General features: G+C 43.7%; 1 protein-coding gene across 1 annotated transcript in view; it reads left to right on the forward strand.

The window, feature by feature from the left end:
* The window catches only part of LOC128878316 (small conductance calcium-activated potassium channel protein), a 183,824-nt gene that overhangs the window by 106,681 nt on the left and 52,390 nt on the right, over positions 1-24,753 (forward strand). The window contains exon 4 of the mRNA XM_054126427.1: positions 22,930-23,340. Within this exon, the coding sequence (XP_053982402.1) occupies positions 22,930-23,340 (411 nt within the window). The remainder of the gene's footprint in view (positions 1-22,929; positions 23,341-24,753) is intronic.

Consider the following 24,753-nt stretch of genomic DNA (forward strand, 5'->3'; position numbering starts at 1 on the left):
ACGCCGGGTGCGAGTTGCACGCCGCGGCGTCCGTAAGAGACGGAGGAACAAGAAGCTCGCCCGAGGGAAGACCAGACGAAGTCAACCAGCCAGAGAAGGACACGTCGAGGATGGTGGGGTGACAGCGTGTGCGTGGTACACAGAGGGCAGGAACACAAAGAGGGGTAGCGAGCGAGGAGGCAGCGCGAGGAGGCAAAGCGGTTGTCGGGGGTGGTTGCGCGCGGGTGGCTGGCTCGGTAGGCGGTGGTGAGCCAAGGAGGGGGAGGGGCAGGGAGGAATAAATGGGGACCGACGCAGTCCTGTCGGGAGCGTCACAGCGGGCGGACGCTCGCCACCGACGCTTTTCTCGCTCGCCTCGCCTCGCCTCGCTCATTCTCTCTCCCTCCCTGAACCCTTCCCGTCGTTCTCACGGCCACCGTCCCGTCATCTCCATCCAGCAACAGCCGAGTCGTCAGACGTACCATCTCAGCCTCACCCCGTCTCCCCATCTCCAGAGACGTTGCTCTCTTAGGATACCTCAGCATCCTCGCTTGTTTACCATCTATCCCTTCCGCCTCGTCACTTCCACGGTTCCTCGTCTCCCCGTTCTTGTGTTTCTTTCACCTGTTTCACGCATCCCTTCCTCACGTGTCGCGATACCGAGCGGAGAGGTCCGAGATGCGCGGTCAGAGCCGCTTTCGGTGCGGCTGTCGGAGTTTACCAGTGAACGCGTGATCGTGGATCCAGCAGGAGATCACCGGTCGATGGGACGTTCGATCCTCACGCGGAGATCGGCGAGAATGTTGGAACGGTGGGAATCGCGTCGTGACAGTGACCAGGACTCCGTCACCTAGCGTACCGTCTCGGTTCATGAGGATCGCCGCGATCCTCGGACACGCGGTCGACCAACGACGAGGAGTCGATCAGTTGGAAGCGCTAGGAACTGATAAATTGTCCGTGGGCTTACGGTCGACGTTCGCTGCCTTCGAGGTAGATATCGCGCGACCCGTGGCAGCTGGATGCTCCAGCCGAGAGTGGAAACGAAGCTGTCCTCGAGAGAGTCGAGGCTCGTTCTTGAAAGTTTTCGGTCCCTTGAAACGGAGAACAGTGATCGAGTCGCGGGAACAGTGTGACGTTCGATAGGATGCGTCTTGTGAAAGCATCTTTGATGTTTCCGTGATGCCTCTGGCGTGGCACGAGTTCGATTGGAGAGACATCGGGATGTCCGTGTAGTATCGGGGACTCGTTTCAGACGAAGTTGTAACCGGTTGCCAACCGATAGAGACGAATGCCAACTTAAAGCTGGAACAAAGTTTCGTTCGAACGTCTGTTCGATTCTGTTTATCGAACGTGTCGACCTAGAGCCTTCTTCGGTCCTTTTCCATCATTCTCTCGTAAAACAAGTTTTCTTTCCGGTGGTGTAGTCGAATATCGTGCCTCGTAGGAAAGCGAGACTTTTCAGTTTGTTTGCGTAACATTTTCTACTGTTTCGTTTTATTATCTGTACGAGATTGTTTAAATTAAATTAAATTGTTTAAATTTCCAAGGGTATGTTTGTATAAATATATTGATGAGAAACTGTTATTTAATTTAGTCAAACTTCTTCGATAGACATAGAGGGCATGGAATACTCATGGGATTAACTGTATTTGTTTACGTGTTTCAGATTGTTTTTCTTTTTTACAAATAGACACGCGTGTTTGTTTCCTTATTTTCCTCAATATTCTTCATTCTTCTAGACTCGCTTCATGCTCGATAAAAGAATTTATTAAACAGCACCCGTATACGCGGTCGAAAGTTTAATAGAGTTAGACAAACGCGTATACCATTCGCGTTGGTTTCAAATGGGATCCGCATCCGACGAGCAATCCGCTGAACTTTGAGGAACGAATACGGAGTGGCCGAGGCGTTGAAAATGATCCTTTCGATGTAGTTTTCCATCGAGCAACGGTGGTGAACGTCGAGTGCTCGGAGACGGGTGATCAGTCTGGTGATTTCCGCGACTGTAATTGCGCGGATCGAATGATCTCGACATTGAGCCCTTCGAATAGATCCGAGGGTATTTCGGGGACAAATGCCACACGACACGACGAAACCCTCGACCGATTAATAATTCAGAATCGCGGTAACCCCAGTGACAAGTGGAAACGGTTGTCGCTGGGCAATTAAAAGTTAAAGCGAAGAAATTGGTGGTTAGGAGTTCATCAATTATTCGTGGTTGCAGTCGATTCGTTCCGATTGAAACCTTGAAAGTATTAATAATCAAGGTCAAAGAGTATTTGTTCCTTCGCGCTCGGCGAAGGAAGGACGCGATCTTCCAGCGATGAATAATTGATGGAGGATTCTTCGACGAAATTCCTAAATAAGCAACTACCTTTAATCGATTGCATTTTAACGAACGGTCGAATAATATCAGCTGAGAAGCGTGTTCTTGATAATACGGTCGTTAACTTTTATTCTCTGATCCACTTCGACGGAGAATTTTAATTAATCGTTCCCTGAAGGAGCAGCGGACGATCTTTATTCGATTACCACTCAATTATCGAATCGAGCCCGATGGCGACGCCGTCTTTCTCGCGCGAGTTACCCAGGTATATTCAATTTGTAAATTCGTGCAACACCAAGCTGCGAAATTGCTACTTTCGCGAAAGAAACAAATTCTTTCTCATTTTCATATTTATTGCAAAAAGATACGAGTATACCGTTCCAAGAGTATTCTAAGAATCTAAGAATGAAAAGTCACATAATGGTTTTTGTATCAATTTAAATCACCTTTAACTGGCGTGTATCGATAACGGAAGGTCGAGTAAGAAGAAATTAACGCAACACTGAATTAACGAGCAACGCGAGTTTCAGAATTTTACCGATGAAATAATTTATTACGCGAAACGGTACGAATTTTAAATAGTAATGAGAATTTTCATTCCTCTCTCGTTGTCTTCTCTCCATAGGAAAAACCAGTAATTGCTTAACTAACAAAATGCTCTGTAGTCTTTATCCCCATTAACGGAGTTGTTATTAAAACATGCGAGTAATTTTCCACAACGATTGCTTTGTCTACGTTTGTGATAAATAAGAAAATAATTAAGCGTAGCGCGCGGATTTAATTAACTCATTCGAAACTCGGAATTAATTAGACGTTACTATTATATTACACGGAAAATCGTAACTTCGATAATGTAACCTCGATTCAATGACCAACCTTATGCAATTCAATACCTGAATGTAATTGGGTGAACGGTACTATTAGTATGGAACAACGGTGCCAATATTATTCCAATACATATACGAAAGTTCTCGTTGAAACGAGTCTGTTACACAAAGTTTTGATTAGTTTCGATCCTCAATCGCTCTACATCAATTTTTCACTAAACTACGAGACACCAAAATTTGCTATTTTCGTAATGATCGAGAACTGCTCCCTCGAGTTTATCATGAAATGAGCCATGACAAAAAATTTGGGAGGTTTTAAGGACCGTTTACCTGCTTTATTTACTCGGGAGCAGCCATAATGGACGCGTTGTTGTGCCAGACGTCGCGAATCGGCTGAATTTCAGTATAAATAAAGTGCTGTCCGGCGTGCGGTTCAATTGATTCAAAGCGCAATCAAGGCCTTCCCTTTTAACACTAAAACTACCGAGTACACGGTACAGGTGTTAAACGTATTACCTTTGCAATCGGAAGAGAAATAAGCAAATCAGTTTATCGCTAGAATTTTCACCTTATTTAAGTAATGTATTACGAAGTAACTTTGAAAAGGAGAACATGGGTCGAATTGACTTTCTCGGTGGTTTCAGGGTTCAATCAAATCACCGTCGAATAATCAGCGTTGCGAATAAAGGCACCGAACAGTAATTTACTGAAAACCAAGACGCATCGCGTTGCATTACATAACTTAACTGCTGAACCACGGCTGGCCTTCGACGTTATCGGTATGTGTGTTTATCCGACGAGCTGATTTTAGTAAAATTACCGCTATTGCTAATGGCCACTGGACGTCGAGGGCCTTCCTCTCCCGTGGCCGTTCGATATCGATGTATCGAAAATACATTAACTGTAACGAACCAGGGGCCAGGAATAATGTTTCAAGATCCCTGTGTCTCTGATCGCGTGACAATCCGTTTCGAAACCTCCGTTAGAATTTTCAGAAAAGGGAGTTCTTTGAAATCTCCTGAACTTGTTTATATTTTTATTTTTAAATCTTATTTTCGATCTATTTTGTTATCGAATCATCAATTTTATGCTATAAAACGGTTGCTTTCGTGAAAAGTGTTGAAACACGCTAGGTTCACGTTATTCGACACAGGTCGAGAATATTTTTCCAGTTTATCGTAACTTGTAATTTATAACCTTGAAAATCATGAAAAGATATGGTCGAAACGTTACTTTATATCGTTCTGAAATGAAAATAAAACGTAAACACGTTCCGTAGATGATTCGACTAAATTTTATCAGGATACCTTCTAGTCTAAGATTCCATCGAAGTTTGCTGGTTTCGCGATACCTGGTAAATACATTGTAAAGTAATTGATAATTCGTACAAAAACTTCTCGTTTGCCTCCGTGTTTACATTGTGTAGCAGAAATCTGAACGTTATAAATTTCCAGCTGACACTATCAGCAGTTCCTGCATCTATTTGGTTGGCTTTGTATGTAATTTACAAAAAATATATAATTTCTTTTATCTCAGCCTCCGTTTCGCGAACTTTAAGCGGATTAACATCTCCCACGCGATTTTAAATGCACGTATTCAAATCGGTGACCCAGTTTTCCGAAGACAGAGCCACCATGATCTCGTTAACCCTCCATTAGACCTAGTGTTTCTATTTGGCTAGCCAGCGCCGTTTTTCTTTCATTACTTAGCTAGATTGCAGAGATACAGCCCTGGTTTTACCGCTCTGTTAAGGCACGACACTTTTGGTCAGTTTTAAACCGCCAAAGTGAAGCGGTACGCTCGAGTTCTTCCTTTTCCGCTTATTGTGGAAAATTAAAGACAGCAATGGGGCCTCATTCGCATAATGAGTTCCCGTCTCCTTTATCCACCATTTTACCGTACCCTCGTCCTCCATGCATTTTCACTTTTACGATTATTAAACGTGACGATAAACGTTTATCTTTTTGACGTAATATTTATTCTACGAAAGAAACGATTGTTGGATAAAACGTGGAAAATCGTTAGCAGAGAAATTTCAAGAAACGTCGATTCGAAAGGCATGGAGTTTCCCTGGATATTCCTGAAAAGAAAGGCAATTGTCGGGTAATGATCCGAGCTAATAGTACGACATAAGTCGATACGATTTGAAAATAATACGGGAAGCTGGCACGACATTGGCTCGCGAGCTTCCACGAAAGAGTTCGGCCAATAGAGACGAGAAGTTTCTCGTTCCACAGGGATAAATGTGAACGACTGTGTATCGTGAAATCTCGTCCAAAGCCTTCCATTGCGCACCGTTGCATATTCTTGGATGAAAATTTGCTCGATTCCTAATCCCCTTGATTGATTCTTGACAGTTCACGAAACAAGCAGTAGCGATGCGATAGGTCGGTGAACAATAGAGTTATTAGCAAGCAAAGATGAGTTGTATTATTAGGTTACAGGAGCATTCTTCGCGGCGGCAGCAGCACGTACGATTTATGTCCTCGAGGTTTTGCCCATTGTGCCGACGTTCCTTAGGAATAATGTAAAATTTAAAATAACGTACCATTGTAAGCTTATCCAACTATTGCTGGGACAATAAAGTACGCTTCTTGTGAAATATAACTTACGACGATAAAGTGAATTTTTATGCTGCTCCTAAGAAATGGTGACATAATAGCTGAAACCTCGAACAGATAAATCTTATATATTACAGCTCAAACATATTCGTTTCTACTTATTCTTTAACGTTCTGTCTTGGATACACATTGGACCAACGAAATTCGTTGCATTTTCAAGTCAACAAGGACACCCTGTGCTTAGAGAACAGAAAGTGGAAATGGTAGTTTCGATGTCGGAGAGTTCGTGTAACGTTGGTTGGAACAAAGAACATTCTACTGTGCAGACAGATTTACGAGGGTTGTCTGAAACGAACACATTTTGGCCGGCAGTAAAATCTGCAACGTTGATCAGAAATTCAGAAAGGCACTTTTTACGACAGAACCTGGCGCACCGTCGCCGATGACAGGGCGTCCTGTGGGCGACGAACGAAAAATTGATCGTGCGAGTGTCATCCATTATTCGACGTCGAGATTTCGTCACCGCAGTGTGAAATATCATCCGTGGCAAAAAGCCCTCACGATGATTTAATTCGTCGAATTTCATCGTCGAACCAAGGGGAAACGAAACGATTCATTCTTCGATTCCGATCACTTTCATTTCAATCGCTTATAGTTTACTAGTCTGGAATTGTTTCGAAATTTTTGTTTCAATTTCTACGGTGAATAATTTATTCGAACAAGTAGCGTTGTGACAGATTACACATAGACGTGCTCACAAAGAAAACTAATTTCTTGCAAGTACAACAATCGCATGTAACAAGGCTGCAAAGTAATCGATTGCTTGATATCAGGAGGGCTCGCGCAGAGAAAAGCTGGCAAGCACGATAATAATTACGGTATCTTAAACTTCATGATTATCGATTCAATGTTACAGGATAAGTCCACTTCGATGAAAGTGTACTCCTATTAAAATTTGTCGACTGTTGGTAAAAGTAATTTTGACATAATAATAATCGATGGACTGTCAAGTGCGATCGAGCATCTACGTCTGTCGCAAATTGGCTTCGAGTCGTAAAACGCAACGAAATTGCCGACGATCATATCCCGTCTGCGATATATTCTGCTCTAGGTATAAATAACTCTGCTAACAATTTAACAGCAATCTACAGTAAAAATTTCCGGGTGCTTGCTGCAATTCGTTTTACGATGAAATAAGGTTGAGCTCTTAACCTCTGGACACTTAAATTCTTCTACGTCGTGGCTATAATATTTTTAGGAAAACATTCCCCAAACCCGTTGTTTAATCCGTTTACTTTTAACCCCTTGCAACGATCGTTAAAGTTTAGCTGAAACACAGGTTTACGTTCGTCATACCTAAGTGCACTGAGAATGAGGAACAGTTTATTCCTTCAGTTATTAATTTTCGTTACAAAAATCGAATATTGTAATAATATTGGAACAAGGACTTAACGTTCATCATTTTCTGATTTTGGGACGTTAATGGATTGAACTAGAAATTTGGAACGAAATTTAATCGCGCCGACGTTGTATGAAGTTTCTATAATGGAAGTAATTATCAGATTGTAAGAAGGGAAAGAACTGTACTCCACGTGGCGAGATAAAGTATTTTATGTTGAAATAATAGCTGCGAATTTGCCACGAATTTTATTACGCGGGTACGACGGAAATTATTTTCGTATGAATTTTTAACGTTTTTACGAGTGATGTTTCGTATCGTTATTATCCTTTTCGGAATATGGAACGCACCGGCGTCAAATTAATTTTTAAATAATAATAGCGAACTGGAACGACAGGGACATTTCTTCAATGGAGATTCGAAGGTTAAGAGATGATTTTTCAATAAAGAAACTCACCATTCCAAGATTTTTCATCGCAATAGCGTGACTGCACATCTTTGAAACGGCTTTCGTTGATCCACAGAACTTTCCAATCAGTGTGCGCGATGGAAAGCGTTTGTACGCCACGCGAAAAATATGGGGACGCGTTAGAAGGCAATTTATGTTTGGATCGCTCAATTTTCGTTCGACCATTAATGCGATAAAAAATAGCGGTGATGTATGAGAAAGTTTGTTTTCACGGGGCGGCGAAACGAAACCACCGAGCATCGGGTAGCATGAACGATTTGCATATTCGAGCAACCGTTGGTTTCCGTGGAAGAATAAATTAGATGAGTTTCAATTGCGCTTATCACCATAATCCCCTTTCCTTAATTCTTGGCTCACATTTTCGGATTTTCCGTTTTTCAAGTTCGTTTTTCAACAAGAAAATTTCAACTAACGCGAACGAAGTCTAGAAGATGGGCTATAATCGCCCCAGCATAGGAATATTAATGATCAAAATGGAGCATGAATGATTAAAGAAATGTGCCACTTCGTACAATTCATTTCATACGTTCTCGTCATGAATCTGGAATGACGCAGTGCGGATGATGCGTTTGTACATTTTTAAATCGTCATGAAAATTTAAAGCTGTATGTGTTGTTAACGTAGGCATAAATACAAACGAATTGTGACGTTGGTCCCTTTAAACCCTACAGTATTATTCTAGAACACGTCGTACTACGTTCAAGAGACATTCAGAGCAATCTCGATAAAATATACCCTCTATATCTGCCACACTAAACCAAAAGATACACGCTTATAAAACCTTCTCCGGCACGGTACGCTACCGTAAATCACGGAGCCATAAACTTCACCACTTGTAGGCAATCCTGCTCATATTCCGTTTCGCTTTTTATTGACAAACGTGTCGGCTGGGTGCATCATCGTAGCACGTACCATATTCGGCTGAAATTAACTCGCCTAACGGAGGTCACCGTCGAATAAACCTCTTAAGATCACTGTTCTCCGTCGCTAGATTTCTCTCTCGAATCGCGTGCCTAACGTATCGATGATCGCGCGCCTCGCGAGGAAAATCGAGCCGCGACTCACCGTGCGCCGCGTCGCGAAATTTCAGAGTGGAAGCAGCGAAGGAATCCTGGCGAACAGTTGCACCGAATCTCGCGAGTTTAGATCTTGGAAATCCGCGAGGAAACGTCCTCGTACCGCTACGCGGCGACGAATCGATAAGATTTTAAAATATTAACAAGCATCGCGCTACGTTCGGAGGCGAAGAAGAGCGTACGAGCCGTTGAAAGAGGAGAAGGTGGCGAATCGATATCGCCTGGCATCGAGAGCTTCGATTCGCGATGGCTGAGCGGAGTTCACGAGCCCGATGAAGGTTGCACGCGCCGCGAGACGATCGAATCGCGGCCGCTGGACGACCACTGTGAAGTTATGCTCGTTGGCCAGTCGTTCTCCGTCGTCTGCAATAAGTCCACGTTAAAGAAATCCGTTGAACGAGAAATTTCGGTTCGATGATCGATCCTAGGTTCGCGGTGCTGCCTCTTGGTGCTGCCTCTTCTTCGTTAATCGTCGCGCCACGTGCGTCGTCTACGCTCGTCCGATCGAGCGACGAACGGTGGGAACACACCCTTAAATATGAGTGAACCAGTGAACCCTGACAAACGATTACACGCCACGATGCAGTTGACGGAACGTGGTACGTTTAGTGAAGTGCATCCCGGCGATAAACAAACAGAGTTGCGTAACAGTGCCAGCGACATCCCCGGCTCGGCGGATCTGACTTGAGGAGGGAGGAGGACAGACGTAAATGTCACTGAGAAGGTTGGTACACGCGGCGTCACCGAACATGTTTCACGCACTGCTGGCTTTATTGGGAGGGATTCAGTTGTAACGAACGCGCTTCTCGTGAAAATGAGGGTGCGAAAGCTTGCTTTCGACTCCTGTTCAGAATGGCCGAGACCTAACCTACGGCTTGTCTCGAGAGTGGACGATAAGGATCCTCCTTCGATTATGGACTCTTGAGAATTTTGCCTAGAGTGAGGTTGCATTCACTTTTTCATCGAAATGTCTGAAATTTCTTTTATGGCGAGCATTAAAGACCCGAGAGGGTAAACAACCGAGAGCACCACTTTATTGGTATATCCTCAAAGTGGGCGACGCAACGAAGTACCTTTTAGACTACCGTCTCCTATGGTCTTCATTTTTTTCAGGATCACTTTCCATTCATTTTTGAAGAACAAAGAGTGACTGCCATAACGAAGGATCTTTTTAACCCTTTGCACTCTAAGCAATTTGGCTATATACAGGTTTATGAAACCCAGGACGATATAGAATATTGCAAAAGCTTTGCTCGTCGTGTTTAGTCCTGTTGGCTTTTGATTTTTTTTTTAACAACAGAATATACTTTTCTCAATATTTAGGTTTATATAAAAAATTACGTAATAATAGCCGGTGGCATGAAGTCGCTTCCGTGTAAAATTGCCGGTCACCGATGTGTTAAGTCATACACTAGCCTCTCCCCTGTCCAGAGGCGAAACTATCAACAACTCCAATCCATCGATTAGGGTCCAGCTCTCGATCGAGTGGACTCTTTCATTCGGTTTCCACGACGATCAGGCAGATTATTCTAAATTTCTTCCACGTTTGCGTCGCTGCACCCGATCGAGTTGCATAGCTGCAGGCGCGGTCCAGGTCAGCGAGACGAATTGGCCCAGCGTCGAAACCTTAAAAGGTGAATCGCGTTTCGTGCCAAGCTTTTTTCGTAATTTGCCTCGGTTGCTGCAGACGAGGCCTAAAATTCCCCAGTCGTTGCACGTTTCGACCCGCTTAAGACGGAAGGAGGGTGGCGAACCAACCAAGTTTCCATGCACGCGAATGAATCAGGGGGCTGGGACCTTTCGTCATTTCGTTGCGACGCGAGCGCGCGGAGACAATGTTACCGTTATCGACGAGAATCTCGGCGAGAATGCAGACCAAAGTTCTCCTTTGACGTTTCGTTCTTTCGTCCTTTGGGAAACTTGGTAGCCGGATCTTCGTCGCCTCTCCAGTTTATTACTCGGGATTCTCGGATTCTCGCTGAAGCCGGCGATATTAACGCCGCACGACTTTGTGCGCTCAGCCAGTTTTTGTTTTGCTTTTGAACGAGCGAAGCGGAGATTCGCTGACGGGATCGAGTTTGGACGCAGGGGGTGAGTTGCCTTTAGGAGAGGAGTCCATTAGAACGCTATTATACGTTAAAAACGGCTGCGCTGGAATCTTTTCTTTGCGTGCCTTGCTCGGCGATGCCGTCACCTCTGGAAGCTGCTTACCCTGACTTGTCTTTGAGGCAGCTGTCCTTTGAGGTATCTTTATTAAACCACTTTAACTGCAGTCTTGGAATTGTTGGGTTGAGGTAGAGGTACTACTTTATTTCTTGTTTTTTTTTTTTTGGCGTCTGTATTGCGCAATGTTGGCAAAGTGGGAAAGTACAGCGAAGAATGTACAAACCCAACTGTAAATCAACAATATCAAAGTCCTCATATCTAACATGTACGTTATCTCCTGAAGTCGCCATAAAGAATACACTTGAATCCTACAAGCAAGGAATACATGATTGCAAACCTCATGAAATTAAGGGGAGCTAGCAAGAACTTTCTACATCATCCCATAACTTACGAGGAAACTTTCACCCACGTAGTCTGGCCACGTAGAAGACAACACAATATCTCCAAGTATTTTCCCCGACTCGCCGAAAACGAGGAACGAAGGAAACCGTCGTAGAATTAGATAAAAAAATGCCGAGGGTAAAAGTCAGACACGTGTCAAGTCTTCGATATTTTAAATCTCTGTTATTTAATAGAGACACGAATCCAGATCTTCAAGTAGAACCAGTCAATCCTCGCAAACGTCAAATTTTATTATTTATCTATTCGATGTTTCTTTTTAAAAACAGACACGCTACAAGAGCCACTTCTGGCGGTTGTAGACGACGGTAAAGGGCAGTCTTCTTCTTATTTACCTTTTTCGTGGGGCTGGTTGGCCCAGAGGCTAACGGATTTCATTCGTATGCAGATTAGAGCCCGCGCAGGGACTCGCACAATACGTCCGGGTCGCAATGCCTGTGCCGGAACTGTCCTTTGCCGATTGCGTTACTCGCGAGGCACTGGCGGCAACTCGGCTGGAAAAAGCCGGGGAAAAAGTGTGCTGGAATGGTAATTCCTGTTTTGGGCGACATTGTACGCGTGGAAAAGGAACGCTGAGCGTGCTGTTTCCTACTTGGGAATCGTTTGTTACCGCGATGGCGGGAAGGGAGTTTGTTATCCTGGCGGAAAACACGATATAGGTGGCTCCCAAGTTGCTGCACGAATTCACGGAACAGCTTTTAGCGCGAATTCTGCCGGCATCTTGTCTCCACGGAATGAATTCTTCGGTAATTTTATCGTTAGTTCGGAGATGACGATTAGAAGTTTTTATTTATAAACTCTATTTTCTTCAGGAAAACGATTGGACACCACCGACGTAAATTCAGCTTATGTTGTCGGAACTCGTCATGGGAGTATCTTCTTTTCCATTCGTTTCATCATTCGCACAGTAGGCAGTTGAAATTTAATTAACGTCACAACGACATGGCAGCTTCCCGCGCTCTTTGAGGGGTGTTTGCCCCCGAACAAGGAAATGAGCAAACTCCTGCGTCCGATAAAGCTCGCGCGATGAGAGACGTGACTGCTGCAAATAATCAGACTTTCGCTGCCGGATTACGCTAATTAAATTCCTCATTTTCTGTGAGACCCGCGTGGCGAGGGATTCCTGTTTTTAAAAGCAGCTTCCCGTTGCGAACCGACTTCTTCTCTTCGTTATATCACGATCACGATCCCCGCGATTCCGCTTCCGTTTAATTCTCGATCGTGCCGGTAAATTCCGCTCCTAAGGAGAGTCTCGCGTTAAACTTCGGGATTGATTTTATTTATTGGCCCGAGTTTCCAGAGTTCTCTAAATTATATTACTCCGTTCCTTGCTTCAGCGATATACAAGGGCCCTTTTCTTTCGTTCCAACGCTGCAAGATACGGGAAAAAGTTCTTCGAAGGATTTTCATAGAAACGACGCTACTTTCGGAATGTCAAATTTTCTGGAATTTTATTTTCGTGAATTTGCATCTTCTGATGAAACGTGGATATACAGGGAGAAGGAAGGGTCGAGCAAAATTTTGAATGTTATCATTCGTGACTGATTCGTTTTCTGTACTTTTTTTTTTTAATTAATATACTTCTTTGTAAATTCCAATTGGTGTGAAAGCACGCCGTTCATTTCGATCGCTTTTTTATGGTATTTTTCTGAAGAGATATGGACAAAAACGCTCGAAAGTAAGCCCTTCGACATCAGAATTAATAAATTACCGAAAACAACCCTCTCATAGGGGTCAACACTCGATTGGGGTAGACCTAGTGCGGAACAAAAGGCGCTAAAAAATCCACTTTAGGATTCTACTCGAAGGCTTCCCTGCCACAGCCAAAAGCCACTGGGCATTGTTCCGTCGAGGTCTCCTTTGTGGTTTCTTTCTCTTTTTTCAGGCTTTCATCCCGCGTTTCGACGACAAACACTTCCCCAAATCCCGCCACCGTATCTTTCGAGAAAGCAGGAGGCAAGTAGGCCTCTCGAGTTTCGCTCGAGAAACGAAATCGAGCCGTCGATTTTTGATCATTTCGACGTTCGCGCAAAATTCAGAGTTGCCCCCTCAAGCGTTTCCTAGTTTAATTGGCCGCTGGTGGTTATTAAGACGATTTCTCGTGAATTACTTCAGCTCTCAACAAATTTAATTAACTTGGCGATTCGACCTTTGAGCAAAAAAGTGCTCAAAGAGACCACTCTTTCGGGCAAAAATGACTGAGCTGGCTCCTCGTCCTCGATGAACTCTTAGAGAGGGCCCGATAAGGTAGACCAGCGGACGTTGCCAACTCATCGCGAGCTCTCAACAGCTACGATCGAGCGAGATCTTGCGGGACGACGGATCCAGCATCGGGAATTTTGGGCCAAGCAAAATACAGACGTTTATTCTGTCTACAGTTTTCGCGAATGCTATTAAAGAAGAGAACGCTTCCGTCCACTTAATTTTCAAGAGTCGAAGATATAAAACAGCGATCATATTAACGCAAACCAACGAATGAATAAGACATTCGATTTGCTGAATAATTTACGAGCCAAACGAAGGAAGAAAAGGAGTTGGTGAAATTCCACTATGTATTACAGATCAAGAGAGCTGCGGAAAGGCGGCCTAGTCGATTTTCCGTTCGGAATTTCAATGACGTCGATACCGAACGCGGAAAAATGTTCCGTGGGAATGGAGAGCAATGAGGAGTAAACGAAATATCGATAGAACAAATGCGATAGACCGTAAAGCTTGTCTGGGGATTGCATTCGATTTTCTTTGCTCCTCGAGTTCGAACGAGATCGTCTTTCTCTAATCGCACTCTGAACAAACTTAAAGAAGTCGTTCTATTTATCGGTTTGTATCGCGTTAAATTTCAGATGTTGAGCGAACAATAAAACACGATTGATCGTTACTCGCAGATATAGCACGTAACGTGAAATACTCTTGTTATCTTTCGGCGTGAATTTTACAGCCGAATTCATACTTTATTCGTTAAAGAAATTTTAACAACCACCAAAGAGTACTGGACCGACATGTATTTTCGACGCTCGTTAAAGCTACTTCGTCGAAACGAAGTCAGGAGATATTGAAAATCTTTCTCTAAATTGTGCCGCGAATATAAAATGTGAAGGAGTCGCCGACATAAAACAATAATGGTCGAAACAGACGGCAGTAAACACAATATGGATGATATTTCAAAGCAAAAAGAAGTGTCCAGAAAAATCTCTTTGTCCCGCGTGGAATGCGACTCCGCGAAATATGGGAAATGCGCGCTACGCTTTGTCGAATTTTTCTTTTATCAAAGATGGATGTTCTATGAAATCAAGTATTAGGTTTTTGGGAGGAAGGATTGCGTTTGAAAATCAATATCTGCGCCCGCTGCTTTGAGGCTGGCGTTCTCGATCGTTTGATGGTCTTATTTTTACAAACTGCAGGAAGTAGTCAGTTTACGGTGGCCAAAAGAATGTATAATGAAATTCTTCGAAAGGATTATTTTTCCTGAAACATCCAAACTCATCTTGTTTTGTTTTTTAAAAATTCATATGTGGTACGTTTTTTTGTTTGTTGATAAACCAACATTTCTGTATATCTACAAATCTACCGGTATTTACACACAGACGCAACAAATTGATTGTTTGCGTTCAATGTTCCTGTTAATTGCTATTATATGAAAGCGCTAAATCAAGTTTGCAAGTACATATCGGACTACTGTTTACGCGAAACGCACAGGTTAGGTAGCGTGATTCGCGGTAGAAGGTCGGTCTTCCGCTTAGCCGCAAAGCCCGCGAGACGAGACGAAAACGAAACGAAGCGCCGCTCGTAAGAACGCAATAGCTGGAAAACCTGGCAGGGTAATTGCATCCCCCGTTCCTGGCTTGCGAGCAATATCTTTCGCGACTCCGCGCCACTGACCTAAATCCCACCGTGCGAGCCCGCGAAACGGCAGAAAGAAAGGAGCGACGGAGGACCAACGAAACGAAACTCTCGGTTCGACGAACGGACCAATCTGGCGACTAGACTGTTATTAAATTTTACTCGTTCCGTGCAAGTTTTTTTACTCGCGATCTGCATCGCGAAATCTCAGTTTTCAGTCGTTTCGACGCTACGAAATGAAACGCAGTTGCCTGGTAAATTTTGCCTTTCGACTACAAGTGGAATCGGTACAGGTGCGAGATAGAAATTTAAAAAGAAGATGAAGTCTGTTGGGAGCGTGGATTCAAATATATTTAACCGTCTCGACTTCTCGTTTCGAATCCTTTTTAGTGGAAGTCCTTTCAAGGGCAGATTGTATAATGAAATTGAGAAAAGAAGAAAGGAGAAAGTAAATATCGAAACGAAGAATAGAAATTAAGGGTTACGTAGATGTCAAATCGATGTCGATGTAGAAACTAATATTTGAGTCGATATGATTATTTATTATGTTATTGATAAGCTGGAAATGTTTAATCGTGTTTCATATTCGATAATAATACGCAGAACCTCGGGATCGTTAATTAAATGGGTTCGTGGAATAAATTTGTAGAATGATTCCTCAGAGCGTTCGCGGAATAAATGAAATACCACTCGAAACGTAAACAAAATTTGATAAACAATATACATATAACGTTTCCGCGGAGCGAGCCCATACATTTTCCATCGTGTTTCCCTTCGTGGAAAAGGTGTTGAATTTAATTGTTACCGTTGATTTGATTAATTAGTTTAATTAACGACTTTCACAACCGAGATCCGTTTTTGGTAACGTTATTAATTTCCATCTAGCGCTGGAATTAAACTTTGTTTTTTGAGGTCGAACAGGGTTCGAATTATAATACGCCACATTGTTGGTTCTCTTCGCTTGCTTTCCTATTTTTACGCACATCCAAAATCGCGAGTAAAGTAATCAAGAAACTCAAAGCTCGGAGATCGAAATGTTTAATTACGTTACGTTTAAATCACGTTCAGCTGCTGTTTCTAGTTGATTTATCATAATAACGTGCAATGTTTACTTTTAATCGGATGTGTATTCGAACGGTGTCGAAGGAAAAGGATTCACGAGAGCGGAAACTTTGTTTGCATTGGTAATGAAACCAAATCAACGCGTAGCACGTACTCGTGAATTCACAGCTCGTACGATTCACCGGCTTCTGGAAAATATTTCAGGTAATTGGTAATAATTCGGGCGTCGGCTGGTAATTGAAAGCGATAGAATCGAGATACGTACAAAATAGCCGCGAATTTTCCAGCCGAGTAGAGAACCGCGTGTCGATTACCAATGAACTTCGACTAAAACGTTCACGCTTTCACTTCTGAAATTCTTGCACCGCGTTTTTGCCGAATAATCGTATCACGGCGAAAGAAGCGTAAGTGTATCGTTGAATATACCAAACCGAATACTTCTATGACATTCTATGGATAAGCGTTACCATTCGATACGCCATTTCGATTTACCTTCAATTTGATTGTAATGGCAGATGAACATTGTAGTAATAACGAATGAATATCATTGGTCCGTAGAGTTTCGATAAAACGCGCAAGCTTCGAAAATACCATTACGCGAAGGCAAGGGCGAGCGACGCTTCAAAAGGCCCCTTAAAAGGCTGCCAAAATTCAATGAAGGAGAAGGCTCGCGTTAAAATGCAAAGAGGGCACGGGTTATAGAATATATACATAAAATTAGACCGCAATCTCTTAATCCCCGGCCAGATATTCTCGACGTCATTCCTCGTCGAATCCTTTTCGTATATCGTCCACGACTTCGAGGATCGAGTTTCCGACGAAAAATTCCCTCGGTAGAATCCTGATAATATTTGGCCAATATTCGTCGGCGAGATCCGTTTCACGATACATTATCAAATGAAATTTCAGCAGCAACGAGAAAGATTAACATTTCGCATTAATATTTGCCTTAACGAGGGACGACATTAATTCGCCGCTTTATTGGCCGAACTGTCATTCGATATATTAAATTTTCAAATTATCAAAGCGCGTAACATTTTGAAATATCAGCGAAACGTGTCTGTAAAACAGGTCTGTCAATTTTCCGATCGTTATTAATTTCGTTTTCGTAATCGTATTCGTGACGTCTCACTTTCCATATGCTCGGATGGAAATCGAGATATATCAGAGTTTAATATACATACCATTTTCTATGGTGTTTAAGCAGATTGCGTTGGAATCTAACTAGTTTGTGTTGAATTTTCTAGAAAGCAAAAGCGTATATTTTCGCTATTTAGGATAGTACCACCAACTACTGGGCAGCCAGTGTATCCGAGCCATGTGAATCGTCGTAGACACCTGTTCTTTCGGGAACTGTTCCATTAGCAAGATTATCCTCCCGCCTCAACGAGATGGTCCAAGAGTGGAGCGAAACTGAACCGGTCAGACGAACAGAGATCGCTGATAACGGTCTCAGCAAATTAACACCATTAACTATGCGATCCCATAACGAAAGGGAATTGTAGAAAATGATTAGAAACTTTTTTTTTTATTTTTTCCATACTAACTTTAGTCCAAATTTACCCTAAGAATTAAATTACATTAGTACGAAAAAAAAAAAATAATTCAGGTCTGAAAGGGTTAAGCGTTGTCGCGATTGGCTTTGACGAGTCGAGAACAAATCGAGCGAAATCATCAGAGGGCGAGGACGGAATAACAAAGCAGGGGATCCGAGTGATTAATAGAGTTTCCCAATCGCGGGGGTCGGATCTTCGCGGAGTTGGCGTTGTTAACAGCCGAGAAAGAAAGTTTCGAACAGCGCTGGAGCGACGATGGGAGTAATCCGTGGCGCGCGGCGTTAGCTGCTGCCCCGAGGCGGCGGCGTTCCCGCGACGATTATGGAATTGAAATTGAGACGAGATTGAATTCAATACAGACACCCGTCGCGCGCCTGTTTGTCGACGACGTTTCACCGTCGTTTCGTGCTGAATTTACGGCGTTCATCGGAGTTTGCCTTTTATTGCGGGGGCCGAAAGTGGAACAGGGAATTTCGGTCGGAGAGGAAGTTGCGGAACCCGCCCACGAGCTCGATACGTACGGAGGAACCATAATTTTGTATACGAAGCCTGGATTTTTGAGAAAATTGAGTTTAGAAACGGTTGCGCGCGCTTGAAAGCGCCTCTAACCATTGTCGGTCAATTCTACTAGAGTCGACGTGCACGGTTTGGCCGAATTCTTTTCCCGATATTAAAATTCCCCAACCACCGAAACACGAAACCATGTAATCTTGTAGAATCCGGTGGAACTGTTTTCGTCGAAAGGGGGAAAATGTCTAACTAGGCAAAACTGGTACACGGCGTACGAGCTGGCACGTTGAAACGGGCAATCGAAGGGAAATTTTAGGGTTCCCGTTCGCAAGGAATGCCTTGGAAATTCAAAGAGAAACAACGAGGTACAACGAAACGGAAATACGTCGACGGGATGGAACGGAATGGAACGGACGTTTTGCATCGATACACAACAAAGGCCCGACCTGGTGGTGCTCGCGAAGCCGAAAACGTCGACGTGAACGCAGACGATCGGATCGATTCCCCTTCTGTGTTCCACGAGCGCAGCAGCTTCCTTTATTCCCGTTCGAGTGGAGGGCATGGTCAAAGATCGTCGGGGGCCGATAAACGGGGGAGCTGATAGGGCGACCGTGTTCGATAAGCCCGTACTGCAAGCGAAATACTAATTACCGCACGCGCGACTCGAAATCACGTAGCCCCGTCGAAACGGGAACGTCCAACAGGAATTTAATTAAGTGCTCCCGCGAAATAATCACGATCGGGCCTCTCGCGAGCTGTGAAATCGCGAAAACGTTCGACCCTTCTGTCGTTTGATTCGATTCCACCGTCGTTACAGGAATTTCGCGTTAGAAGTAATCGGAGCGAAATTTCGCCCCTCGAAATAATCAGAGTATCGAGAGGCTCGTGTATCTTTGCGCTTAAAAGCTTGGTGCTGTTACGAGAGGTAAACGTTGGATAACAATGTTTTGGGTCGAGGGGAAGGCAAAGAGGATATTGAATATCGGCGAATGCTTATGTACGCGGAGCACGTGTGCAACGAAATAAGATTGAGAGGAGAGACGGGCCACGTTTTATTTGGACAACCCTTTGCACTCCAACTACTTCTCAGAGGCGCTGACGAAGCTTTGTGGACGAATATGAAAGTGATTTTGAAACTAATCGTTTAGTGGGATCGTGCTATGATTCCTGTGATAGTGGTATTGTTCCACCGGTAGATATTCATAAGAAGTTTTTCCGTTTATGACGAATAGGTGTACGTATACCATTAATAATCTTCGAATATTTGTGTAACCAAGTTTGCTCCAATAAGAATGGAACAGAGTCACGAGGATAATCGAATTTTTCCGTCGGAACATCTGCGAGAAAAGAGTAAGGAAATAAATATAAGAGCGAGGGATGTCACCTCGTGCACATCTGGAAAAGGTCAAGGCCCGCGGCGATAGTGCGAGAGTTCGCGACGTCTCCCAGAGTGGAAGAAGTGACCTTGAAAGGCCAGCTAACTTGGTATCGAGAATAATTAAAAATTTAGAGCAGCGGCAGGCCAGAAATACGGGGTCAGCTGGTGCAACCGAAACACGTGGCTGTCAGCTGTAAAATTGGAACTGTCTAATCGTGATTCTTAAATCTTACCTAACATATTAAAAATTTCTGATGTTTGCAAATATTCAATTCTCATATTTTACCGTGAAACAAATTCAGCGTTGGTCGAGAGAAAAATTACAAACCACGTATAAAATATTCAGCGAAAAACACGGTGCTCACTTTCCAGTCGAAACTGTGTTAGTTTTAGCATTTCGAGACTGAATCAACTCAGTTTTCATATTCAACTTCACAGGAAATTCAGTGTCGAAGAAAAATCCACACGTTTCTCCTGAAAATTAAAAACTCGCTTTTAATCATCGAGCAGAGAGTACGATATCAACTTTCCGGTTAAAGGTGTAACATTTTTGCCATTCTGCTAGGATTACTCGCGACTAGCTTGAATTTCACATCGATATAAATTTTGTGTTTTTCCGTAAAATTAAACTAGTGGCCACGGTAACTCTTCCAGCACATTCAACAACTCGTAAACAGTATAGACAATATAAAAATCGGTTCGTGTAAGCAGTGTCTTGGTTCTACCTTCTACTCGACATCCGCAGAAAACTCAATATTTACTGGCAGACGAGTGTCATAAGACTTGGCAGAGCTCGACGAGGTCTTGGCTACTTGGAGATCGACGTTGAGAACTGACTTTCCTACGGAGTCATTACGTCACCGATTCCATGACGTCGAACGAAGAGGATCGTATGCCAATGAAATTCCTTCGAATCGAGGCTAACCATACGAGCGATCGAAGACCAGTCGCGATTGTTGGTGTTGGTTTTAAAGTGCGAACTTTGCGGAGGCTACAAGTTTAAGATTACCTTAGCCAATCAAGGTTTAGATTACGGAAGATGTAGCCTCTTGGGGCGGTTTCCATGACTACCGTCCCCCCCATTTCTGTATCCTCCTTTCTGTCCTTTCCCAATAACACGACCCATCTTACCTCCTTCCCTCGACTCCTTGCAAAAGGTCACGGGGTCGCCTATCGTAAAATCGTTCGCCTCGCGTCCTATAATCGCGGGGGATAATTAGACAGTCGCGATCGTTGATCTTTCTCACGCAAGGCGAGGGGATGCGGCACGCGACGACGCAGGATAATTCCTTTTGCAAAAGCGAACCGAAAGTACTAAATGAAACTTTTCCTATAACGCTTGGTTTCGAGGAAGGCAATTTTATGTACCATTCAATTTGTTTCGGTGACTCTCAAATTATTTGGGGATTAATAATATTGGCCGAGTGCGCTAGGAAGAAACTGTGAACATAATCACAAATAGAAACAGCGAGCAATGGTCAGACACGTCGCAAGAGCTGTACTTGCTTAATTTTTCAAAGTAATTTCGTGTCACATTTCACTATTCAGTTTTGAATAATAATAGATACTACTGTCCTTCCTCGGCCTTGCTTCGATTAAGTGGCATTTTACATGATGAAATTGTAACGTGGTTACAGGCGCTACTATAATTGAAACGTGCAGAATTGAAACGGATAGGTTGATATTCCTGAGGGTAAATGAAGTTGCATCTCGGTAGCAGAGTCGTTGCAGCTGTGGCTGCATCTTCCACCCATTAGGGCGGACAGGGAGGTCTGTTTAAGTGCTCCTGCTGCACTACTTGCGGAATGAAAATTCATCACCAGGAATTAAGTTTTTAACCGGCCGCTGCGCGACCGTACGTTTAACTTGGATTACTCTCCACGCGCTAGGGATTGTGCGCACAGGGATCAGGATTTCTGGACTTCCGTATATTTTACGTTTAACTATCTTACGATGGAACACATTTTTACGAAGCTATTCGAGCGACGTTTCAGACGTCACGATCCAGCCGAGGAAAGATTCGCATATAATAACGAGATGAATACTTTTAATTTTTCTATTTCCTATTTTCTTTTTCTATTTTCAATCGTAGTGTTTCGCTTGGAAGAATGTAATCGTTTTTAAATTCTATATTAGGCAAATGTCAATTTAGAAAATCGAATTGTAAATCATGCAGGAAGGATGACTGTGTAACTTATTTCGATTGTCTCCAAATCTCTTATCCAAAAATATTGCTCTACCTGTACAATTTATCTTTATAGAGGCATCTCACACTAATCCATTTACTTGGTCCCCTGCAATTTCTAACGCTTCGTTGGAGAACCCCTCGTTGCTCCTTCCTTCATCGACATTTCCATAGAGAACTCTTCCGACCGCGCGTACCCGATACCAATTCCTGTATTTCCTATTCATGATGCATTTACAATTCATACCTTTCCATTTATCAATTCTTTATAAGCGATTTATTTTCGCACTATACGCGTGCGTCTCTGAGATGAATTGTACACTCGTGGTTCTGGCGTAAGGACGATCATAACTTTCTACAAATACACGGCGAGACAAGTGTTCGTCGACTACAAAAATTTTGGAAACGCTGCACTGAACTGGATTTCGTTAAAAAAAAATTTGGGAAACGCTGCTCTGAACCATATTTCACGCAACTCTTCGTTTCTGTCATCGAATACCGCTTACCATTGCCACGAGCACTAAATGCGATCGATCTCTTGGAATGGAGATTCCACGAGACACACGCCGACGGCGATGGCCACCTCCTTGACCGGATTTCCACGTGATCCGAATCAAGAGTCGCTCGTGAATGATGCAGGCGGTCGTCAACTCGCTCGTCGCTCTATCGTCGTCCCCGTGGCTCCATCGCTCTTTACCGTTCAAGTAGTATATTTTTCACAGTCGGTTCAGCGTTGCAGCGATGGATGGCTGCTGCTATCGTAAACTTCGTTCTCTCAGGCACGGTCCTATTTAAAACGAACGATATCACGAAATGGTCTGTGGGCGAAGCATGCTACTCGCGCATTGCAGCGAAACTTTTATTCCTTTCTGGAGGTATAGCACCCACTGTTATATAGAGTTTTGAACATCTCTGTTACCAAATAGCCTCATAAAAAAAGAACTTATCGAGACAAATTTGTCTTGATTTCAGGCACACTCGCCAGGATCATTTATTTTTACCTTAAATTTCATGATCATCGATGCTTTTTAAATTAAATCCCACATTTTTCAATCTTTATATAGTAGCTCCTGTTGAGACCAGTTCGGAATGGTACTATAGAAGGTTATCGAAGGTTCCACCCTGTATGTAGATTACGCCCCCCGAAGCATGACCGAATTTGCGTGCGATTTACTAAAAGTGGGCCGTAATGTTTCCAGCTACGGAAGCCAGTGTCGACTCTCTCGATCCCGGGAGCGATGAAGAACAGCGGCGGCGTGGCTGGTGGGGGCGGCGTGGGTGGCGCTGGGGGCGGAGGCGGGGGTGCTGGTTGCGGTAGCGGCGGTGCTACCGGAACCGGCGAGGACGCTGGTATCGCCCTTGTTGGCGTCCTCTCGGAGTACCCACGGTACACGGATGACCGCATGCTTGGCAGCCAGGTGAAGGGACCCTCAGGCAGCATAGGACCTGGCTCGAAGCACAAACCCAACGTCGGTTACCGGCTGGGCAGACGGAAGGCACTGTTCGAGAAGCGGAAACGCATCAGCGACTACGCTCTCGTCATGGGCATGTTCGGCATCATCGTGATGGTCATCGAGAACGAACTGTCCAGCGCCGGTGTCTACACCAAGGTGAGTCATTTCTTACATTCACCCTTTCCATTTCAGGTACGTTGAAGTAGAAGCATTCTTTGCACGAGCAAGGTTTTGGCCATTTTGCAAGGGCTCTTCAGGAAGAATACGAGGATTAACCAGTCAGCTGTGGCGTTCTCTTTCTTTTAGACAAATTAATATGTGAAACGTACTCTTAAATTTTATGCATGACGAGTATACTCGTCAATCACAGCTGACTGGTTAAAGGACATCAATAGCAACGTATCGATCCCGTTGCGAATGTACTTTTCAAAGAACGAGTCCTTTGACGAAGAATTAGTGCTCACGCGATAAATCGAATGTTCGCGATGAATCCCAAGGACCCTTGATCTAATTTTTGTTTTATAGGGCACTTTCAGCTGCGAGACGCGTCTATTTACAATTACGACAAAAAGTTTAAATTCTACTATAAGCAGTGAACTGTAGCTTCGTCTGCCACGAAGTTCTCCACGTTCGCTGAATGTCAATTGTAACCTAAAATACCTGAGCACTGGAAAGCCTCTCTGGGCTGTCGTTAACTGATTAACGGTGTTGCGACATGGACGAAAGGTTGCGTTTCATAACGCGGTGGAATTAGTTCGAATATAGGCTCAAATGTCTCTGTCAGCGTGAGACTCATTTATAGAGGGAATATGAACATCGAAGCTAAAATTACCGAACCGAATACATAATGCTATTAGGTATACAATCAAAATTTTCATCAGCAACTTTTAACGAAGAATATTCTATCAACAGCACCTGGAATTTTCGTCGCACAGGGAAAGTTGATTTCCATTAAAAACAATCTAGGGAGATATGAATCACGTGCTGTACGGCCTCCTTTGCAGCATTCAAAGCTTGACCGAACCAATTTTTGATAAAATCAATATTTATCGAATTCCCTGCATCTCACAATAGAGATTCGAACAAAGGAATCGCGCGCAGTCTCATTCGCTGTCCAAACCGATAGCCTCGCTCCGCGCTCAATTTACATGAAAAGTGTAATAAATGCGCGCGTGATTGTACAACCGACGCGTAACGCGCTCGAAGTGCACATTTTTCGTTCACATTACGAAACAATGGCGTACGATTGTTTTAGCAACGTTCGCGAACAAAGGAAATTTATTTCGCCGGTAGTTCTATCGGAGTTATGGATTTCAGGTAATTATGATAATAACCGAGATGTAGCCGGTATCTCGCGACTGTGAATTCTGAATTGGAGCGAACGTAACGCGCAACGAATCGGTCGTATTTGCATGCAAGAATTATGCCATTGGTCGCGTGGTCGTCGACGTAAACTTGCGCGTCCCCCGCAGCAAGCATTTGCATGAGAATCACGTGTCGAACTTTTATCGACGGAGTTCCATCGACGGAAATTGGAATGTACCGATAGCGCGCGTGTTGCTCGATTCA

Source organism: Hylaeus volcanicus, chromosome 6 (assembly GCF_026283585.1).
Source record: "Hylaeus volcanicus isolate JK05 chromosome 6, UHH_iyHylVolc1.0_haploid, whole genome shotgun sequence".
In the NCBI taxonomy this organism is placed as follows: Eukaryota; Metazoa; Arthropoda; class Insecta; order Hymenoptera; family Colletidae; genus Hylaeus; species Hylaeus volcanicus.